We start from the raw sequence: 19,134 nt of genomic DNA, 5'->3' as shown, positions 1-19,134 counted from the left end.
TCTATAATTACATTACTTATAATAACTGGAATGTGAACAGCGACGTTAAGAATGTAATTAAATAACAGAAGATCAAGTAGTTTACTCAACAGAACTATTTAAAAAGTAATAAACAAATAGTTCGCATCAGGAAAACAAACAAAACTACTGTAAAATATTGAATAAGGAATCTAGTCCTAGACATTTGGGGAAACAATATAAAAATCAATAAATCTAGATTAAAATACACACCATCACCACAAAAGCTGGCATAGCTATCACCGAGTAAGACAAAGCTAATACCTTCACCTCTTATCTTAAAAACACCTACATCACCCCACCTAATCACACATTTAACATACACTGGTTCAACTCAGTCACCCATTACGATCAGTAAAATGAACACAATTGCTGTTTATTTCAAAGAGAAAAACTAAATGTTTTGCCTAAACAACCTATTTAAGTGGTTAAAATTGTCATAAGAAATATGAAAATAGTCTCTAGTGGTAATGATATTCAAAATTACCACCATTCTCCCATTTTTACCTCATCTTGTTTACCCTCTCCTACATTGCAGGCTATGTTCTAGCTATTTTAATGAAATTCATTATAATAATGTTAAAAAAAAAAAACAAATCATCATATCAACAGTTACCAACATATGAGCTTGATAAGTATTCTGTTTAAACATCTAGCAAATATTAGAGCACACAGACTCATATATTTCCTAAAAAAATACACTCTTTCAGAAATCCAAAAGGACTTCAGGTAACACTTGTGGCAGTATAACACATTTAAAAATTTATTAAACACATATACAAAATGACCGAAACAAAATCAATTAAAAATAACTTGTGTTTAGATACTAAAAGAAGGCTTTTGATGTAGCATGTCACCAAGGCCTAATATACATATGTATATACACCTAATATAACATGTATTAGCTGAATTCTCTCAACATTGACCTTACTCACGTGAGATGGGTAAGTAATAAAACAGATTTGAGCCAAAGTGATTCAAGAATATTCCAATCCATTCATCTTTATTGCAGGATTTTCTCATGAAGCGATTATAATTCCAATACTACATATAATCTATATTAATTCATAATAGTAGGACAGCACGCAGGCTCAAGAAATCGATTTAACACAAAAATACAACACCCCATAACACACCAGCTTTCTAAAGATAAACATTTCGAAAGCTCGGATTACAGGGTAATCTATAGTAATCTTCCTTCTATTTGTTAAATTTTCCTTTCACAATTTACTGACGATATAATTACTTGGTAGAATTTTTCAAACCTATAAATATTCAGAAAACTCTAGATCAAAAGTAGAATTAGAGTGTCAAATTATTCTTTCCACACCCCTACAAAGACTGTAATCTTCTCTTGAAATCTCGGGAAAATACAAAAAGAAAATGAAGTCGGAAACTTCATTAAAATTTAACGATTGTAACATTCGATAAGTAAAAATTTATGTCATTCTGACGAGCTTTTGACAACACATTATCACCGTATTAGCAACACAAGTAACAAAAGTTTATTCAGATTATATCAGCTCCGTTTACTAGGAGTATGAAACAAAGGCTGTTCTGGTAAAGCAATAATCAAACTTTAGAGAACCAACACAGGATCCGCATAAGAATAGGGTTGTCTCGCCTTCTTCTCACAAGAATACAAATCTATGAGAACTCCAAAATCAAATTAGGTTTAAAAGCAAGCCGCACGACCATCAAAATACACCTCAATATCAAAACTCCACACAAAAAATGCAATCCATAATAACACAGTGAAATACTTCAAGAAAGCTAAATATAGAAATTCATTACAGTCCTCGGCCCAAACAGCACCTTGTACAAAAAAAATGTAAGTCTAACTAAATTTTGCTTTACAATACTGTTAGGCAGGAAAGTTAATGTAAAACTATTATCTAGCTAACATATGTGAACATTCATTGATGGGAAAAGTGGCCCCGAAACAGACCGTCTTTTTACATTGTTAGTAATAAGTTTCTTTTGTTTACGTTCAACCTCATGCAGTTTTACCTTCCTCTCTTCTTCTTTAATCGCATGAATTTAGCAACTGAAATGTTATCAGATGAAGACAAAGTTTTAAATATCTAGTCAGTTATCTCTCATTTACCGAAGTAAAAGGAACCAGTAAAGCGGTAATCACATGGTAACTAAGTAACGACCACAAGAAGTGAAATTGCGGAGGACAGTAAATAATAGGTTAAGCCATAGTGAACCCAAAACAAGAATACGAAACGTCGTGTAATATAACGAATCATCCTTGATTAATAACCTATATTTGTATCATTCCTGAATCAGGCTTGCAGTTCAAATATTCAAAACGTCCATTACCATAACTATGCACGTATGACATAAAAATCCTTATAAAACATCGCACGCGACACAACATATTTAGTATTTTTATTAGGAAGTTCGTTATGACCCACCTCGTAAATAAAAGACTGTAACAAGGTGTTACAACACCACCTAAAGGTTTATTTTGTTTGTTTGCAATCAAGTATAAAGCTACATAATGAGCTATCTGTGCTCTGTCTATCAATGATTTGAGGTTTATCTTTTTAATTATGATGAAAATTCGAAAACCCAAAGTAACGTTTCATTCAAGGTTATAGTTAAACCAGTTAAGAAAATATTATTCAAAGTATTTAATATTTAATAGAATAAAGACAGATTTTTGACAAGAAAGGAAGGTTTGTTTCCCATAAAATAACAATACAGAATAAAATAATTAATTTTCTTTTATTTCGAAATTATGTACTTGGTAAAAATGTTACTACAATAACGTTAGTAAAAGACACAACACGAGGACGATAGCCAGTCTCAAAATTGAGAGGAGGCATTGTTTCTTAAGCGCCTCGAGATGTCGCTGTACATTCACTGATCTTGACAAGTCATCATATACCTTTTAAGTATCCATTCTCTTAACGCATTGCACAGCATTTATAACAGGCGCAAATATTCAGTAAAATACACTTTCACTTCTACTTTGTAATTGCTTTTACTAAATTTACAAATAGGGTTCCCCTTTGTGAATTAGGTTAAAATGTTTTTCAGCATGTTCGCCATTTTAATATCTACCATTGTAATAATAAGAACCGTTATTTTATGGTTGAGACAGAACGCGGTTACATACAAGAAAATAGAGTAAATAGTAGGATTGAAAAATAAATTATTCTCAATGATTTTTAATTATCTTTCTTATTTATAAAGAGCAAGAGACTTTGCAGGAATTTACAAATAGTTCTAGCAATCTTTCACACTCGTATTTTTTTCATGTAATATCATATTCCTGCTACGTAAAACATTCAGTATCTCATTTTACACCTACGTAAAATCGTATTCCAGTTTTTAATAATAATTTTGGCATACTTTTATTCTACCTGATTAATTGGATAATTTATGAAATGTGTTATCTTTAGTAATATGACATTAGTGTTAAACATGCAGTTTAAGTTTATTTTGCAATACTGAGTTGAAGAGATCATTGAACTTTTAACGTTGTCCGTTCGAGAGCTACTGTTTGGATGGGAACCATATTTTACACAGTATAGTTGATATTCCTAGGGGATACAGTTATGGAATATTCGTTGTAATAAAATAGAACTTTACTTGAAGCGTATAATTTGTTGTTTCAACAGTGTGTTTATCTGGTAAGTGAATAACCGTATTAGAAGGCTGGTTATCTGGTTTCAGAGGTACTCTGTAACAATGTTATTAACCGCCTACGTTGGGTATCAAACCCAGGAGAGTCAGTTTAGATATTTTATTATTATGTTATGAAAAAACTAATTTCACTACTTAGCACTCCTGAGCTGCTAATGTTGGATTTTTCAATTTTTGTTTCGTACAAAAAGTAAAAACGATAATTAATGTCTTGAAATGTATTGACAAATAAATAATGCAGTTTGTCGTGTTACGTAATTGCACATGAAGTTTTCTACAATAGAACATAAACTATGTTTCTGAAAGCTGATGAAGTTATGTTTACTATTAACATTTTTAAGTTGTTCGGTTATATATCCTTTGTTAATGAAATAAAAAAACAATAGCTTACTTCTTGTAAATAGGATAGTTCTTTCGATGACACTAATATTTCTCTCTGTCTCGACAACCGTAGCTCATAACAAAGAACATTGCATTTAGTTTGCTGTACTAGGCACAGCATAGATGGCCCATAATGTAGTTTTGTGTTTAGGCCCGGCATAGCCAAGTAGGTTAAGGCATTCAACGCGTAATTCGAGGGTCGTGGGTTCGCATCCCCTTGCTTGCCCTTTTAGCCGTGGGGGCGTTATAATGTTACGGTCAATACAACTATTCGTTGGTAAAAGAGTAGCCTAGGAGTTGGCGGTGGGTGGTAATGACTAGCTGCTTTCCTTCTAGTCTTGCACTGCTAAATTAGAGACGGCTAGCGCAGATAGTTCTTTTGTAGTTTTACGCGAAATTCCAAAAACAAAAGTGTTTTGTGTTTAGTAACAAAAGTCTCTCTTTATATACATATAAATATATATAATTTTAATGTTCTAGCATGAAGTTTTATAAAATAAAACACAAACTATGTTTCTGAAACCACAGTCACGCCTACTTCTTGGCTTTAGAATTACTATCTGCAAAATGTTTGCAAAGAGAACAGCTAAATTTGACAAAGAACGCTTCAGCTGTACTACAAATTCACATATTTTATGTTTGTAAATCGTTTGAAATTAAAGTGTTCGCAAAATTATTATCTGAGTAGTAGAAGAAAATGAAATTCATTTAAATTTAAGATTTGTTTAGTACTCAAGCTGAGTATTGTACCACTGACACATTGAACAAACACACGGTCAGGAAGATAAATAACTATGTATATAATCTACATGATTATATAACCCTCTTCCACATTTACCGTCATGAGAAAAATAGTGTTAAGATTATTTCTAAAACTTTGAAAATTTCCCATCAAAATGTGTTGTAATTTAAAATTTGTAATCCATTCAAAACATCAAAGCTATATACAAAATGCTTATTTTGAAGTTATTCTCTTTAAAAATGGGTCATAAAGCTGACTTATATGTGCCAACATTAAGGCCAATCAACTTACTTGAAGACCTAGTTTACTGACGTCATTCTTTTGACGTCATCGATTCTATAACACCCGTTTCTGTTTATTACAATGATACTTCCACATACCCGAAAAAGTAATATGTTCTGAAAGGTAAAAATTTAATATTCAGTCATGTCATAAGGACTGAAAAACAACACAAACACGTAAATATAACTGTTCAATGTTAGCCAGCGTCTCAATATTTATATTTATCTCTAGACATCGAGATAAACATTTAAGGAGAAACACCTGAAACCAATTTAAATTATAAAGCTACCGACACTCACGCCTACTTCTAATGATAATGATTTAAAACCATAAACTAACAAAAAAATTATATTATTTTGCTTGAAAATCGCATTGCATCTTCTACTGTATCCACTCTACCAAATAACGGACCTCATACACTTGCAATACATCAGGACAATTTGGAGATGTATTTCTGGAACATCTGTGTCTTGCTCCTAACGGTAACAAAAACTATACTGGCTCAAAAATCTTCCTCTCTCCTACCCACACCAGTTCTTCAGACTTCATGCTCTTAGTTATAACTTCCATTCTCAAGACAGATTACAACGCAAAAGACCACGACACTGTTGTATTTTCAATTTAAATGCCAAATATTTAGCCAATCTCGAAGAGGTCTTGTATCAACTGACTCCCAGATTCGAATCTTAATTTGCTATAGTTCTATATTTACGTTAAAATTTGTGTTGTTTTTTAACAGTCTGTGCTACAAGTTCTTCTCGTGTATCTTTGTATCTTAATTATATTTTCATAAAGTATTACATGGTTTTAGTTTCGTATTTGACTCTAATGTTACATACACATAATTTATTCAAAATCATATGTTTACACGAAAAAAAAAAAGATTCCTTTCGAACAAAGAATAGTTTCCCAATCTTTGTTAAATAAAGTAACCGTTTTTTTTTCCTTTATGGATAAATTGAAAAATTATTTTTAGTGGACTGGATAACGTCATGCCCTGTGATGTAAAATATCGACTGTATTTGAGCTCACTCTTCAAATCTCCCCCACTCCCAGATATAGATATGATAACAACAACAAGAAATAATAATTTAATTACAGAGTATTGTCACATCTCACATTTATGTAGCTTATGACACACATAAAATTTGTCAGTGATTTGTTTTAATTCATTAATTCAACACACCGGACAATTTATAACTAAAACGTAACTGTAGATATCACAACACATGCTCAAATAGCATGCATTCATAGGTTAACAGGTAATATATACATGCATTTCAACTTCATTGATGCACAAATTGTCCCCTTCTCCCGTAATTAAGTTGGAAAACTAAGAGCTTATACCACTAAAAAAAACAACAGGTTTTGATACCTGTGGTGAGCACAGCACAGACAGTCCGTCGTGTAGCTTTGTACTTAACAACAACACAGTAATGCACAAACCCAAGGATGTGAGAAATATTATTTACCATTAAAATCAAATTAGGATGATCATAATTCTTGTAAAGTGTAAATTTACTATATTATTCAATGTTTTTATTACTAACATTTCAAAATAACACAGCTATTTAAGATAATAAACACCTATCTCAGGACATTGTTACACTATTTTGAAGCTTGTAAATACGTATAATTAGAACACCACAGTATGAGTGAGTATTAATGATTCACAGTTTTGAAACTTATTCACATTGCTTATCAAAGTATTAGAAGTGCTTCATGTAATAACCATTATATTCTTAATCAAAATTCCAGGATGTGATTTCTGTTAGCAATTTTTAAAAATAAAAACCCGATATCTAAAATATATATTCTATACAATTACATAATTAACCACAATCATTCTTTAATTGTGATCTAAACATTATTTTAAGCATACAAGCATGTCAATCATTCTATCTGTATTGCAGTTAACAAATGTGTTGTTGTTATTGTCGATTGCTTGAAACAGAACTACACAATGGAATATCTACACCCGTACATCGAGGGAAATCGAACCCTGGATTTTAACTTTGTATGTCTGGACGCTTAACACTGATCTACCAGCGGTTCAAACATACGATCTTTAAAATATCTTCCCATAACAATGTTAGATTTATACATAAAGAATATTAAAACCTATGACAATTTTTACCTTACAAAGGTCCCATATGTCTAATAGTTTCAATGAAAGGCACTTTTATAATCAATAACACTATACGTTTCATATTTGCTTCACTGAAGAAGTAACACTAAAGTATAGTCATAGTTATCAGTTCACTTAGTGGAACAAAAACTGTGAGTTAGAGCTAAGTTGCATATCACATACATCAAAATATACTGGAATAGTTGTTAAATAGTTATCATTGTTCTTAATATTTCTGAAAAAAAAAATCTGTTAAAATTGGTTTAAGCCTACAGAATTCACATTAGAAACATAGCTTCACATTCAGATCTAGGCTGATAAGATTCAAGAGGGTGTCTAGACACGGCAGAAAGGTCTCGATGTTACAGATAGTTAGTCGATGTCACTAATGTACTGACCATGATGTTATCGTTAACCTATTTCTGACTTTTACCACACCACAGTTAAGAACAACAGTTTTGTTGATTGATGTAAACGTTTAGAAGTTGCAGTCATAATTCCCAGTAGACATACTAAGTTTATCTACCTATGTGATGTTTCAGACTCGTAAATTTCCTGTTTTGCTAATAATTTATCACCATAATAATAATACACATGCTAGATGTGATATCATAAATAATAATACACATGTTAGATGTGATATCATAAATAATAATACACATGTTAAATGTGATATAAATAATAATACACATGTTAGATGTGATATCCTAAATAATAATACACGTTAGATGTGATATCATAAATAATAATACACATGTTAGATGTGATATCCTAAATAATAATACACGTTAGATGTGATATCATAAATAATAATACACATGTTAGATGTGATATCCTAAATAATAATACACGTTAGATGTGATATCATAAATAATAATACACATGTCAGATGTGATATCATAAATAAACACATTTTCTTTTCGTTTCCGAATTTTGACACAAAATAGCCGTCCATAATTTTTAACTCATGGTCTAGAAAAAAATGAAGTTAATCAGTAGTACCCACTGCCACCGTTTGGGGTACATTTTTCAAATCAAGTAATGGGATTTTTACTTTCACTCTTTAAGCATGTTTCAACAGCTATGCGCTAAGAACAATAAATCATCGTTGGATTCACAGACAGAGCATACTAACTGGGTTTGAATTAAACTCGATCCAAATATGAAAATAGAAGGAAACTTCAGAAAATACTGTAAGAAAAAATAGTTATATAATAACTATTTCGGCCAAACGACATTTGTCTTGTGTTTTTCTATGGTTAAAATACGCGTATCAACGCTCTTATTTGTGAATATATGCATATTATTGTAGTTCCATAAACCTACAATGTGGCTGTATATTCATCTATATTTACATACATTTCAATTATTATGAATATTTACATAAACGCGCGCTCACTTGTAAAAGACGTTAAATGGAAACAATATATCTCAAGACAGTAATCAATCAGTACATTACAAATACATCTGAAACAGAACCAGAATGAGGCCATCCAAAGCTTTACTTCCTCAACTGTCGTTCTGTGTTGTAACAAAGCACAATAATTTCTTTAAGATATTTGGGTTATAGCTTAAACAGAATATTTATATGTTTACATCAATTTATTTTCTTAGATTCTTCGATATTTCATACTTTAGTAAATCTTACTAAACACTGTTTTTGTTTGCGTCGTATGAGCTAACTCTACACGCATTCCTGTCTTTAAAATAAAATATATTCGACATTCTGAATTTATTGGTAATAATAACAATAAAAAGCTTAAGCGATATAATTTTTATAATAAGACTCAAATAAAAACATCAACTAAAGATTGCATGTTTGATCAGAGTGGCACTAGGAATGCGAAAACAAAATCGCTGTGAAAATTTAAAACAACAGCAAAGCCACCAATTTTAATTTTCGTTCAGAAATAAAACACATTATGAACCAGTTATTTAAAGAAGATGTGCAGTTTGAATTAAAACAAACAAAAAGAGTAAAAAATTTTACATAAAAGAAAGAAACAGATATCAACAAAAAGGCTGTTGTTATGTCTTGATTATGGTGGACACCATTTTCTGGTCAAGTGGATGACTTTTGTCACTGACCTTTTTATTCATGGATTACCAACTGTTACAGGATGTCGTACTCTGCTTACCAACGCTAAATTACGACTTGTTGCAAGTCTCTTTCTGGATGGTCCTTGTGCTTCATGTTGATCCAACTTCTTTTGTTTCTCAATGTCATTAAGTAAACGGGATATCTTCGTCTTTGAATTTCTGAGCCTTCGATTTCAACCCATTTTATAATCTAAGTTATGAATATTTTGTGGCTCATACATACTCCGCCCAAAAGCGATCAATTTTAGGTAGCATTACACTACACATGCTATACAATGCCAAAATATAGTTTTTATACACGTCATTTTACTACAATTTCATTATAGCTCATGTTATACGAACTGCTAATTTGTATATTCAAACTCCTTTTAGTACAGCGTACTTTCACCAAATTGATAACACTTTCAATCTTGCACAGAAATAAGCAAAACATAGATATACTTCTGGAAAAACATTCAACCAATTGATTCAAACTCTTAAAAAGAAGACCTCAGCAGATCAGTCTTTCTAACAAGAAGACATTGGATCAAATTATGGCCCCTATGACTATAAACAGTCTTTTATTAGACTTCTCTGATGACTTAAACAGAACAGCAACCGAAGCTTTGGATATAAAATAATTCCTAATAACTTACTCATAATGAAACAGTTTAGTAAGTCATTAATAATGAAACTCAGGTGACCTTACAAGTCCGCAACAATAACAATATTTGGTATACACTGACCACAATCTTATGATAATTTACACTTAAAGGATAAAACTATAAAATAATAAACATAATAATAATTAAATGTAAAGTATCGCTAGCACGCTCAAAAACAAGCTGAGACGTTAGCCACATTTATGTAAGACTGAGTAGTTAAATCTTTGAATATAAATCTATAAGTATTTCTAAAGATCCCTCTATTTTACAATTTTCGTAAGCAGTGAAATACTTTGTTAACAGGAAAATCCAGTTTTTGCTAAAGGTTAACGTTAGGAAGATTGACGTAAGTTATAAATAAGCGATCGTCTAAAGCAGCTGTGTAAAGTAGTTTTACTGAAAACAAAGGTCACTGCGGATAGCTTTTATTGCTGTAGGCGAGAGTGCAGTTTGGAATAGTAAACAGCAGCTGGCAACTACGAGAAACATCAACTTATTCTGAAAATGAAAACTTGTGATATTAAACCAAAAGCTGTTTCTTCAGTTCAATGTTTTTTTTATCTATAATGAAAATTATCAATACGTACAACAAATATACAGCACGTTCTATTTTAATCTTTCCATAACAATAATACAATTTACAATATTTTATGCATACGTTGGTACGTAATTTCTAATCCAAAAACAGGAACATTCACAACACTTAAACTGATTAAGTAGGAACTGTTAAGTTTCTAATGTTCTATACAAACTTAAGCTCACCAGAAAAACAAACTATACAGAGGAAAACTATAGCCGAACACAAACACGCTACATCCACTATCCTAAACAGGTGCGTGTTTAAATTTTGATAAGCTTCTTGAGATCGTTTGTTTGAACTTAAATTCTGAGTGATAAAGAAACGCTAAAAACGTGTTAAACTAAGCACATTTATTAAAGATATGTGAAAAAAATATTTCATTTTTTGCTTCACTCAATTGCCATATATACAGCTACTATGTTGAATGGAAAATAAAATGTAAGATAAAGTTTAAGGACACTAGGTTCTAGATATCTCTTTCAGAATTTAAAACTCAATGAACAATACAGGATTTACTTCGAAAGAGCGTTGCTATTGCCAACAACGCTATATTTTTATTTTCTGTATGCACTTTTTTCATAGAGTTTGTACAAATGAGTTTGTTTAAAACATGCATAAATACGTACTCAATGCTAATGAATCTATCGGTATCAAAGATAGTAGAAATATGATAAAGTATACTGCAATTACACATTAGTTGTTATCAACTTGTTTGTATTATATTTGTAATGGCAAAAGATACGAGCTAAAGAGGAAGCAACTCACATATTCTAGATATTTGCAGAAAAAAAGTAAAAAGTATATTATTTTACTGTTAAAAATACCAACAACGAAAATTTCTCACATGACAAAGTGTCATCTGAATTTCAAGTTTTGAACTTTGAGTCCGTTTAGTATTAATTTATTAAAACTTTTATCTCCCATAAAAAAAAATCTATATACATCTAGGCCACATTGTTTGGGAATTATGGAATGATATAAATCTCTTTATAAACACGAGTTGCAAAAAATATTCTGCATATAAGATGTAGTTAAGTATTTTGTATAAAAGGCAAAATATTTAAAGAAAAGAATATATATATATATATGTTTACATATCAGAACAAACTGTACAGTGGAAAGAAAATACAAAACTATTTCAATTTTTCCATAAGAAACAAACCTTTCAGAACATAAGCGTATCTATTTTTAAGGAAGTGCACTTATTTCTTATTTAATTTTGATATTCGAAAATGTTAAAAATAGTAATTATTTCAATATGAACATTAACAAAAATGTTTCTAATTACGTCATTCGGCTAAGTTAACCAAATAAATTAACAGAAAAACTGTAAGTACAGCACAGACTTGTTTCCATAATGTTAAGTATTTAAGCTTTATAAATAATGTTTAAAAAAAAAAAATCATTGATTCTTTGAGGAAAATGGATACGCTTATAAATACATGTCTATATTTGGTGTAATAATTAATGATTATTTTCTTGAGTAAACAAAATGTCTACTCAGAAATGAGGCCCGGCATGGCCAGGTGGTTAGGGTGCTTGACTCGTAATCTAAGAATCAAGAGTTCGATTCCCTGTCGCACTAAACGTGGTCGCCCTTTCAGCTGCGGAATACTTATAATGTGACAGTCAATATCACTATTTGTTGGTAAAAGAGTAGCCCAAGAGTCGACGGTGGGTGGTGATGATTAGCTGCCTTCCCTCTAGTCTTACACTAAATTAGGGACAGCTAGCGCAGATAGCCTTCGTGTAGCTTTGCGCGAAATTCAAAAACAAAAACAATACTCAGAAATATATGTAAGATCATAATTATATGAAATGTTATAGTTGTATAAGCAAATAGTTTAGGGTACCTTTGACTGCCTACTCAAAAATATATGTACGACCATAATTATATTAAATGTTATGGTTGTATAAGCATATAGTTTAGGGTACTTTTGACTGCTTACTGAAAAATATGTGTAAGATCATAATTATATCAAATGTTATAGTTGTATAAGCATATAGTGTAGAATACTTTTGACTGCTGTTTTAAATCTCTACTTATTGAATTACAAATAAACAACCATTTATCTTCATTGATGAAGTTTACTATTGCGAACAAACCCCTGTAAAACTGCTTACGTCACGTAACTTTGTGACTATGAGGAAAAAGTTAATATTGAAAGTATTAAACTTATTTCATAAGCCTATTAACAATAGCGTGTTTCTGTTTAAAAATATTATCTATCTTCTAAATTCAGAGACTGGTACGACAGAAGAAAACTACAGATAAATAACGTGACTTCCAAACTATGCTATTGGTAACTTAAAACTTGACGTCATACGCATCACGGAATACTTATGTGCAGATGTATCAGCATGTTTTCCTAAATTATTTCGCATAAACGAAAAAAAAAGTTATACAGAAAAAAAATATATATATATTTACATATTGAGAGCGATAGCATGTACCATTTATATCTTTACCGGCCTTTCATATTCCAGAACAACTAAATAAAATTATGGTATTAATTTTAATTGCTAATGTCAAAAAGCGTATGGTTTAAGAGCACAAGAATGTAGAGCAACTTACTTCAAGATTTCTCCCGCATTAGTATGAACAGTGTAGCTAGAGTCACCGTCAGTAGGAAGAACTATGTCTACAGAACGTGAACGTTGACTTTTGTGACCAAAATCAGAGTCTTCCTCATCATCGATGTTTGAAGGTTGAACGTTTATGAATGACGAATCCACAGAGACTGAACGAACTTGCTTTGAAGACGCGGGAACATCAAGAGAAACATCATTAAAGGTGCTATTATCACTGAGAGGAATTTCTTTAGTTTTAAACCCATCCACTGATGGGGTTGAAAGGGTTACCAAAACATGGCAGTTTTTAAAATGTGGATCCTCTACATCGGTTGGACTTGAGACTTCAGCTGTAATATCTTTATCATCTTGTCCCAATGAAGCATCGTCTTCAAAATTTTCAGAACTTGAACCGAGATTGAAGGAATCATCTGGGGGAGTAGAACCCTCTGAGCTAAACTCATTTTTCTGGTATTCCTCTAAGTATAAACAATGAAGACATTGACTAGAGTTCTGACTTTTGTCACTCGACGACCTTCGTCTTATTTGCCAACGAGGAACGTCTAAGGTCGAAGCAGTTGATTTTGCAATTACTGTAACAGAATCGAAAGATCGCGATCTCTGCCCTCTACTGTTTGGAACATTTAACAATGTGGGCGAAAGGTCATTTTCTTCCTTATGCTTCTTGAAATGTATTTCGTCAAAGGAAGCCGACCTCACTTGCTTTGGTACTTCTAAGTTGGAAGATAAATTCAATACTGGGGCATCCATGGTAGGATGTCTTGATTTTTTGAAAGTGTCACGAATCTTTTGCATGTTAAAATATCGCAAATAAAATTTAGAGGTGATCTTATCATCCATCGAATGACTTCTTAAAAACGATGTTGCACATTAACAGACTTCCATTGGTTGTGGAGTGAATGTTTTACTTAAGTCTTTAAAGATACACTGGTCTGATGTAATTTGGAGTCCTTTCGCATTATAATTATTTTAAATGGAACAAACAGCGAATATAAATAGATTTCTTCTACTTAAATGAAATCAAATTTTAGTCTTACGATAGAGCAATAATGAATTATATATATATATATATATTTATTTACTTGCAGAACAGTTTTACAAATACTGCCATGAGAAATGGTGAACCTTTCTGGATGTTTCGCCTGAAACAAATCTTTATATGAAACCCAGAAGATTGTAGATAATACTTACAAACACGAAATTAAAAGAAACAATATCTTTAACTCGCACTGACATCAAAGCTCATTAAAGCTTTAACTTTTCATAATAAAATCTTTAATGCGTCACACGTTTTATAAATGTTTTTTTTTTGTTAAAAATTAACGAATGTTTGCTTCGTTTTATATGAAACGGTTTGGGTAAGTGTGTTTATGAAACCGAAATTCAATCACCGCTTAAAATTAAACCACTCTTGTACGTATTTCAGGTAATTTTTTCGTCTTCTGATTTTACCTTAATGCTCTTCATCAAGTTTCCAGTTTTATTTTCTAAAGTTAGGAAGGCTGAGCGGCTCTTAAAATAAAAATCAGTAAACTAATTTTTTTTTTAAATTAAGGAGGTAAATAGTAGAGGCTTCACGTTATTCTAGTTCTCATAATAAAAAAAACAATTTTGATATTACATAATCCTTCTGATCAGAATATGCCAGATAACTTTGAAACTGAAGATCTACGCTTACCTTTGGCTTCTAACTATACCATAGCCGAAAACTGCCCAAATGATCCGTTTAATAGTAGCTAACGGAAAGCAGTTATTAGTATATAGATTACAAATTGAAATAAATTCTACCATAGGAATAATTTTGCAACCTTTGTCAATCATATACTGAAATATATGAAATATATCGGCGTAAACGATATTTTACTCTGGTAGAACAGGCTTCACGATGAACATGCATATACTTCTATTTTTAAAGCCATAAAATAAATTTCCACCATAACGTCTGACACTTCCTAAAACAAGAACAGTCTTGTGTTGATGAAACTTTTTCAAGTTCTGTGCACAAGGTATACCACTAATTTAGATCTCTGGTTGCAAAAGTTAGATATTCTTGCTCCGAGTAATCTAACGAAAGATGCGATCAGCAACGTTGAAACTCTGCAGGTGCCTGCACACCTGCTGGGAAATAGAACCAACCTCCATACATTTATACACACACACACAAACACACATATACATACACATATATATACACGCGTGCCCACGCGGAACCCAGAGTTTCAACAGACGAAGGGCGTGCTTTGATGACGTAGAACGAATATCGGGATTTCTCGCTCATCGTGAACTAAGACACCAACTACGTAATAACACAATGGTACGCAACTCGTCTAGTTAGAGACTAAAATTTTCGTTGACCTCAGCTGTGTATTCTAGTACTTTACAAACAGGCCGAGCTGTGTAAATAGTGGGTTTCTTCTAGAGGTGTTGACCATTCTGACTTGTACAGTCGATCACGCCTCTCACTGTCACAAGCAGTTCCGTTACCATAGCAACTTCACGCCGTCCTAAACTAGTATACGACCCTAGGAACAATCTCTCTCTTTAGATTTCGATTTGACAAAACTGTTTTACTGTGACGAGTTAGCGACACGATCTTTCAATTTGCCTAGTAATTATTATCTGATTAAAATAATTATTTGATACTTTCAGTTCAAAAATATGTTAGTAACAAACTTAAACTGCAAAACTCCTGCTAGATATGTGTGTAAACACATGTCACAAATGGAATGCAATATTCAAGCTATATGTGTATAAAAGTACATGCCAAAAATAAACTACACTATTCACGCTAGGTACATTTATATAGCAAAATAGAAAACAAAAATCAAAACTACAATATATAAACCTTGCAAGTATCTTTGTCAAGAAATATAATTCAAATCTTTAACAAGAAAAATAATTTTAAATCAAGCGTAATACATAGACGCTATACAGAAAATGATAAAAATAACAATTATCAAAAAGAACATTATTTTATGAAACTAACGTTACAATACGAAAAAGAAAGCCACAAGTAAAGTTTGGTGTTTTTTTGAAATCCAAATACCTCTACCTATCTACTTCAGAAAATAACCATACAGTTTACTATCAACTAATAGTGTATTCAACGGAAAACACGTTAGACCACTTCTCATTTGAGCAAAATAGTGCTCACTTTACTATTCTGAACCCTTACAGTCTCTTATGTCTCTGCCCAGTGGCTCCAACTACCTGGTAATAAAACGCAATATTCGCGTGGGTTGTGTTCTTAAGCCTGTCTTATGTACGCCAACAAAATGGCCACTGTACTGACTCAAAATAACCTTGGGTGGTCTTTTTATGAACGTAATATATTTCGTTTACTTAAAGTATTACAGAGAATAGAAGGTCAAATGAGATTCAATAATTAGGTATTTACATTATAAGAACTACAGTTAGACGACACAATTGTAGACAGACAAAAACATAAATAAGGACTGACACTAAGAACAATTGTTTTTGCATTTTAAGACTACTAAAACGCTTTTATATTTAGTACTACTAAAACACTTTTATATTTTAACACTACTAAAATATTTTTATATTTTAACACAACTAAAATATTTTTCTCGACACTGCTAAAAATATTATATTTCGAAATTATTAAATTATTTTAATACTAGCTGAAGTATCCCTCTTCTGGACGAATGTTATGTAAATTCATGATTAATGAAAGGTTATCTTAGGACATGAGAAGTTGCTTCCCTTATATGTAATTGTAAAAATTCAAAAGCGTTCACAAAACTGTCAAAGTCAAAATGCAAAACTGAATATTTCTATACATCTCCCCTTGGAACAACAAATTTTTATGCCAAATTTGGTGAAGATCGATCAATAGGGGGCGTAGTAGTAATAAGAAACGCGAAATGTAAAACTGAAAATTTGCACGTATTTTTTCTAAGAGCCCAACGAACCTCCAAACAAATATAGAGGAGGTGAGTTTGTGGTGAAAAAAAACGCCCTTCAAAACTGTAAAACGCAAAATTAAGAAATAAAAAAAAATTGTATGTATCCCCACATGGACTTCATAAACTTCTATATCAATTTTGGCGAAGGTCCATCCAAATCCTGCGAAATAGTTATATGAACATACAACACAGAATATTATTATATTTATATTGATTTTTTTGGCACTACTAAAATTTTTAATATTTATACATTACTATCATATTTTTTACATTTTTTACACCACTAAAACATTTAAATTTTGATTATATACTGCTGTTAGTAACGTGTGTGAATCCTACAGGAAAAGCTTAAACTTTTCTATTTTATTTTGGCGTGAGAGTGTTTCACTTATAAATATGTGTATAACGAAATGCTGAATGAGTCTAGTAATTTCATATAACAAATATTCTCTAACACATAACAGTCAACGCGCGCGCGTGTGTATCTTATTGTTTGTCCAAGTTTTCAATTATGTGACAGGAATAACCAATGGAAGGTCTTTAAACACTGCGCCCCTTGACTACAGAGGCGTGACTTCACTGTAACGTCATACCGGAAATATGATATGTGAATAATCCAAATGTTGTAAATAGTCTAAATTGTTGACGTCTAATGTACTTGACGTATTCTTGTCATTCAGTGGTATCTCTTTACTCTTATTCATGTGTTTGTAGTGCCAGAGGAAAAATCCGACTAATAGTGTAGTGATACGTGATGATGTAGATAAACTGTTAATCTGATTTGTTTATATGCAGGCCATGTGGGCTGTTTTCATTGAAGCAAAACTTCGAATTAAAAACTAATTTAAGCCTGGATAGTATTCATACACATAAATGTCTCACTTTTTCCTTAGTTATTATCAGTGGTTGTGCACACAAAGTCTTTTGTTTATTTAAGACTTGAGACCTGATGGTTGATGAACGTTCTGTTGCTCTAGAAGAAAACTAGTCATCCGGAACTGATGTGGATAGAATTTGCATAATAAACAGCAGCAATTATTTTGTATCGCTACATTGCCTTTGTCTCCAGAGATTCCGCGGAAATACCCTAAATATCATCCGTTAATGTTCTTTGTCTGACAGAATTAAATTGCCAGATGCGCTGATGAAACATTTGACATATATATTATCTGGCTATGCCTTCATAAGTGCACTACTTCGTAGTGTGAATTGTCAGGTCCATAACTCTGGATTTGTGCAGTGCGGTTACTTATGGTCAATGTAAGATGCTGAAACACCTATTTATCAAAAATACTCCAAAATATATTAATTACAGTGCTAAACTTGTCAATGTTCCAAGTCGTTTGAGCTATTGTATGTCCTACTTAAATCTATCTAAACTGTCATGTGCAACACTTTTGTTAAGTGTGATGTGCTGTAAAGATAGATTAGAGAATAATTCTTTGATACATTTATGTTAGGGAAATTTTGATTTGAATGATAAACACCATCTAGGGATAAAATTGTAAATATGACACATAACATCATAGTACAGAACATGCACAAAAGTGTTCCTCTTCCCCCACAAAGCCTATCATCTCACAGACAAAGATATCATCTATCAAGTTCAAGCCTCAGGCGCTATGCTTCACGGAACAGAATGTCAAACCACAACTGAAAATTGTTCAGATTAACATATTTGCGTTAGACGTAGTGAGGGAAGTTTGCATATCAAACTTATTATGGATATTCTATTGGGCCTAGCTACAACATGGGCAAAAGTCATTTCCAGGCTGAGCAGGTTTGGTTATTTGCCATTGTGAATATTTCATCATTAAGGCAGTCGACTGTGGAATATATAGTTTCTGTCAACTCGTTTGATTCAGCAGGTGCTGTATGTGTTTCAGAAAACTACTAAATTTGTAGGCCAACAATACAAATTGCAACATAAGACCTTGCAGTTGTCAAGAGGTATGTACATCAGTGTGGCATTGTTCACTCCAGTTGAAGGATACCATTGTTCCACTCAGTGCTTTCTACATAAGCTGCTTTTATATGAGGGTTTTCAGGAAACTATTATGTGGCTCTGGACTTGATGGCAT

At 31.9% G+C, this 19,134-nt stretch overlaps 1 protein-coding gene across 6 annotated transcripts in view; it reads right to left on the bottom strand.

Annotated features, from left to right (window-relative positions):
* The window catches only part of LOC143244972 (eye-specific diacylglycerol kinase-like), a 324,629-nt gene that overhangs the window by 96,009 nt on the left and 209,486 nt on the right, over positions 1–19,134 (bottom strand). The window contains exon 1 of one of the 6 annotated variants that reach the window (XM_076490615.1): positions 13,111–15,330. The exons of 4 other annotated variants lie outside the window; for them this stretch is intronic. In XM_076490615.1, the coding sequence (XP_076346730.1) occupies positions 13,111–13,967 (857 nt within the window). In that variant the 5' untranslated portion in view covers positions 13,968–15,330. Of the gene's footprint in view, positions 1–13,110; positions 15,331–19,134 lie in introns of those variants that run through there. One more of the 6 variants, XM_076490607.1, reaches the window with a different exon arrangement.

Source organism: Tachypleus tridentatus, chromosome 1 (assembly GCF_004210375.1).
Source record: "Tachypleus tridentatus isolate NWPU-2018 chromosome 1, ASM421037v1, whole genome shotgun sequence".
Classification (NCBI taxonomy): Eukaryota; Metazoa; Arthropoda; class Merostomata; order Xiphosura; family Limulidae; genus Tachypleus; species Tachypleus tridentatus.
Note: the sequence above shows the minus strand (reverse complement) of the source record. Positions and strands in the feature narration are given on the sequence as shown.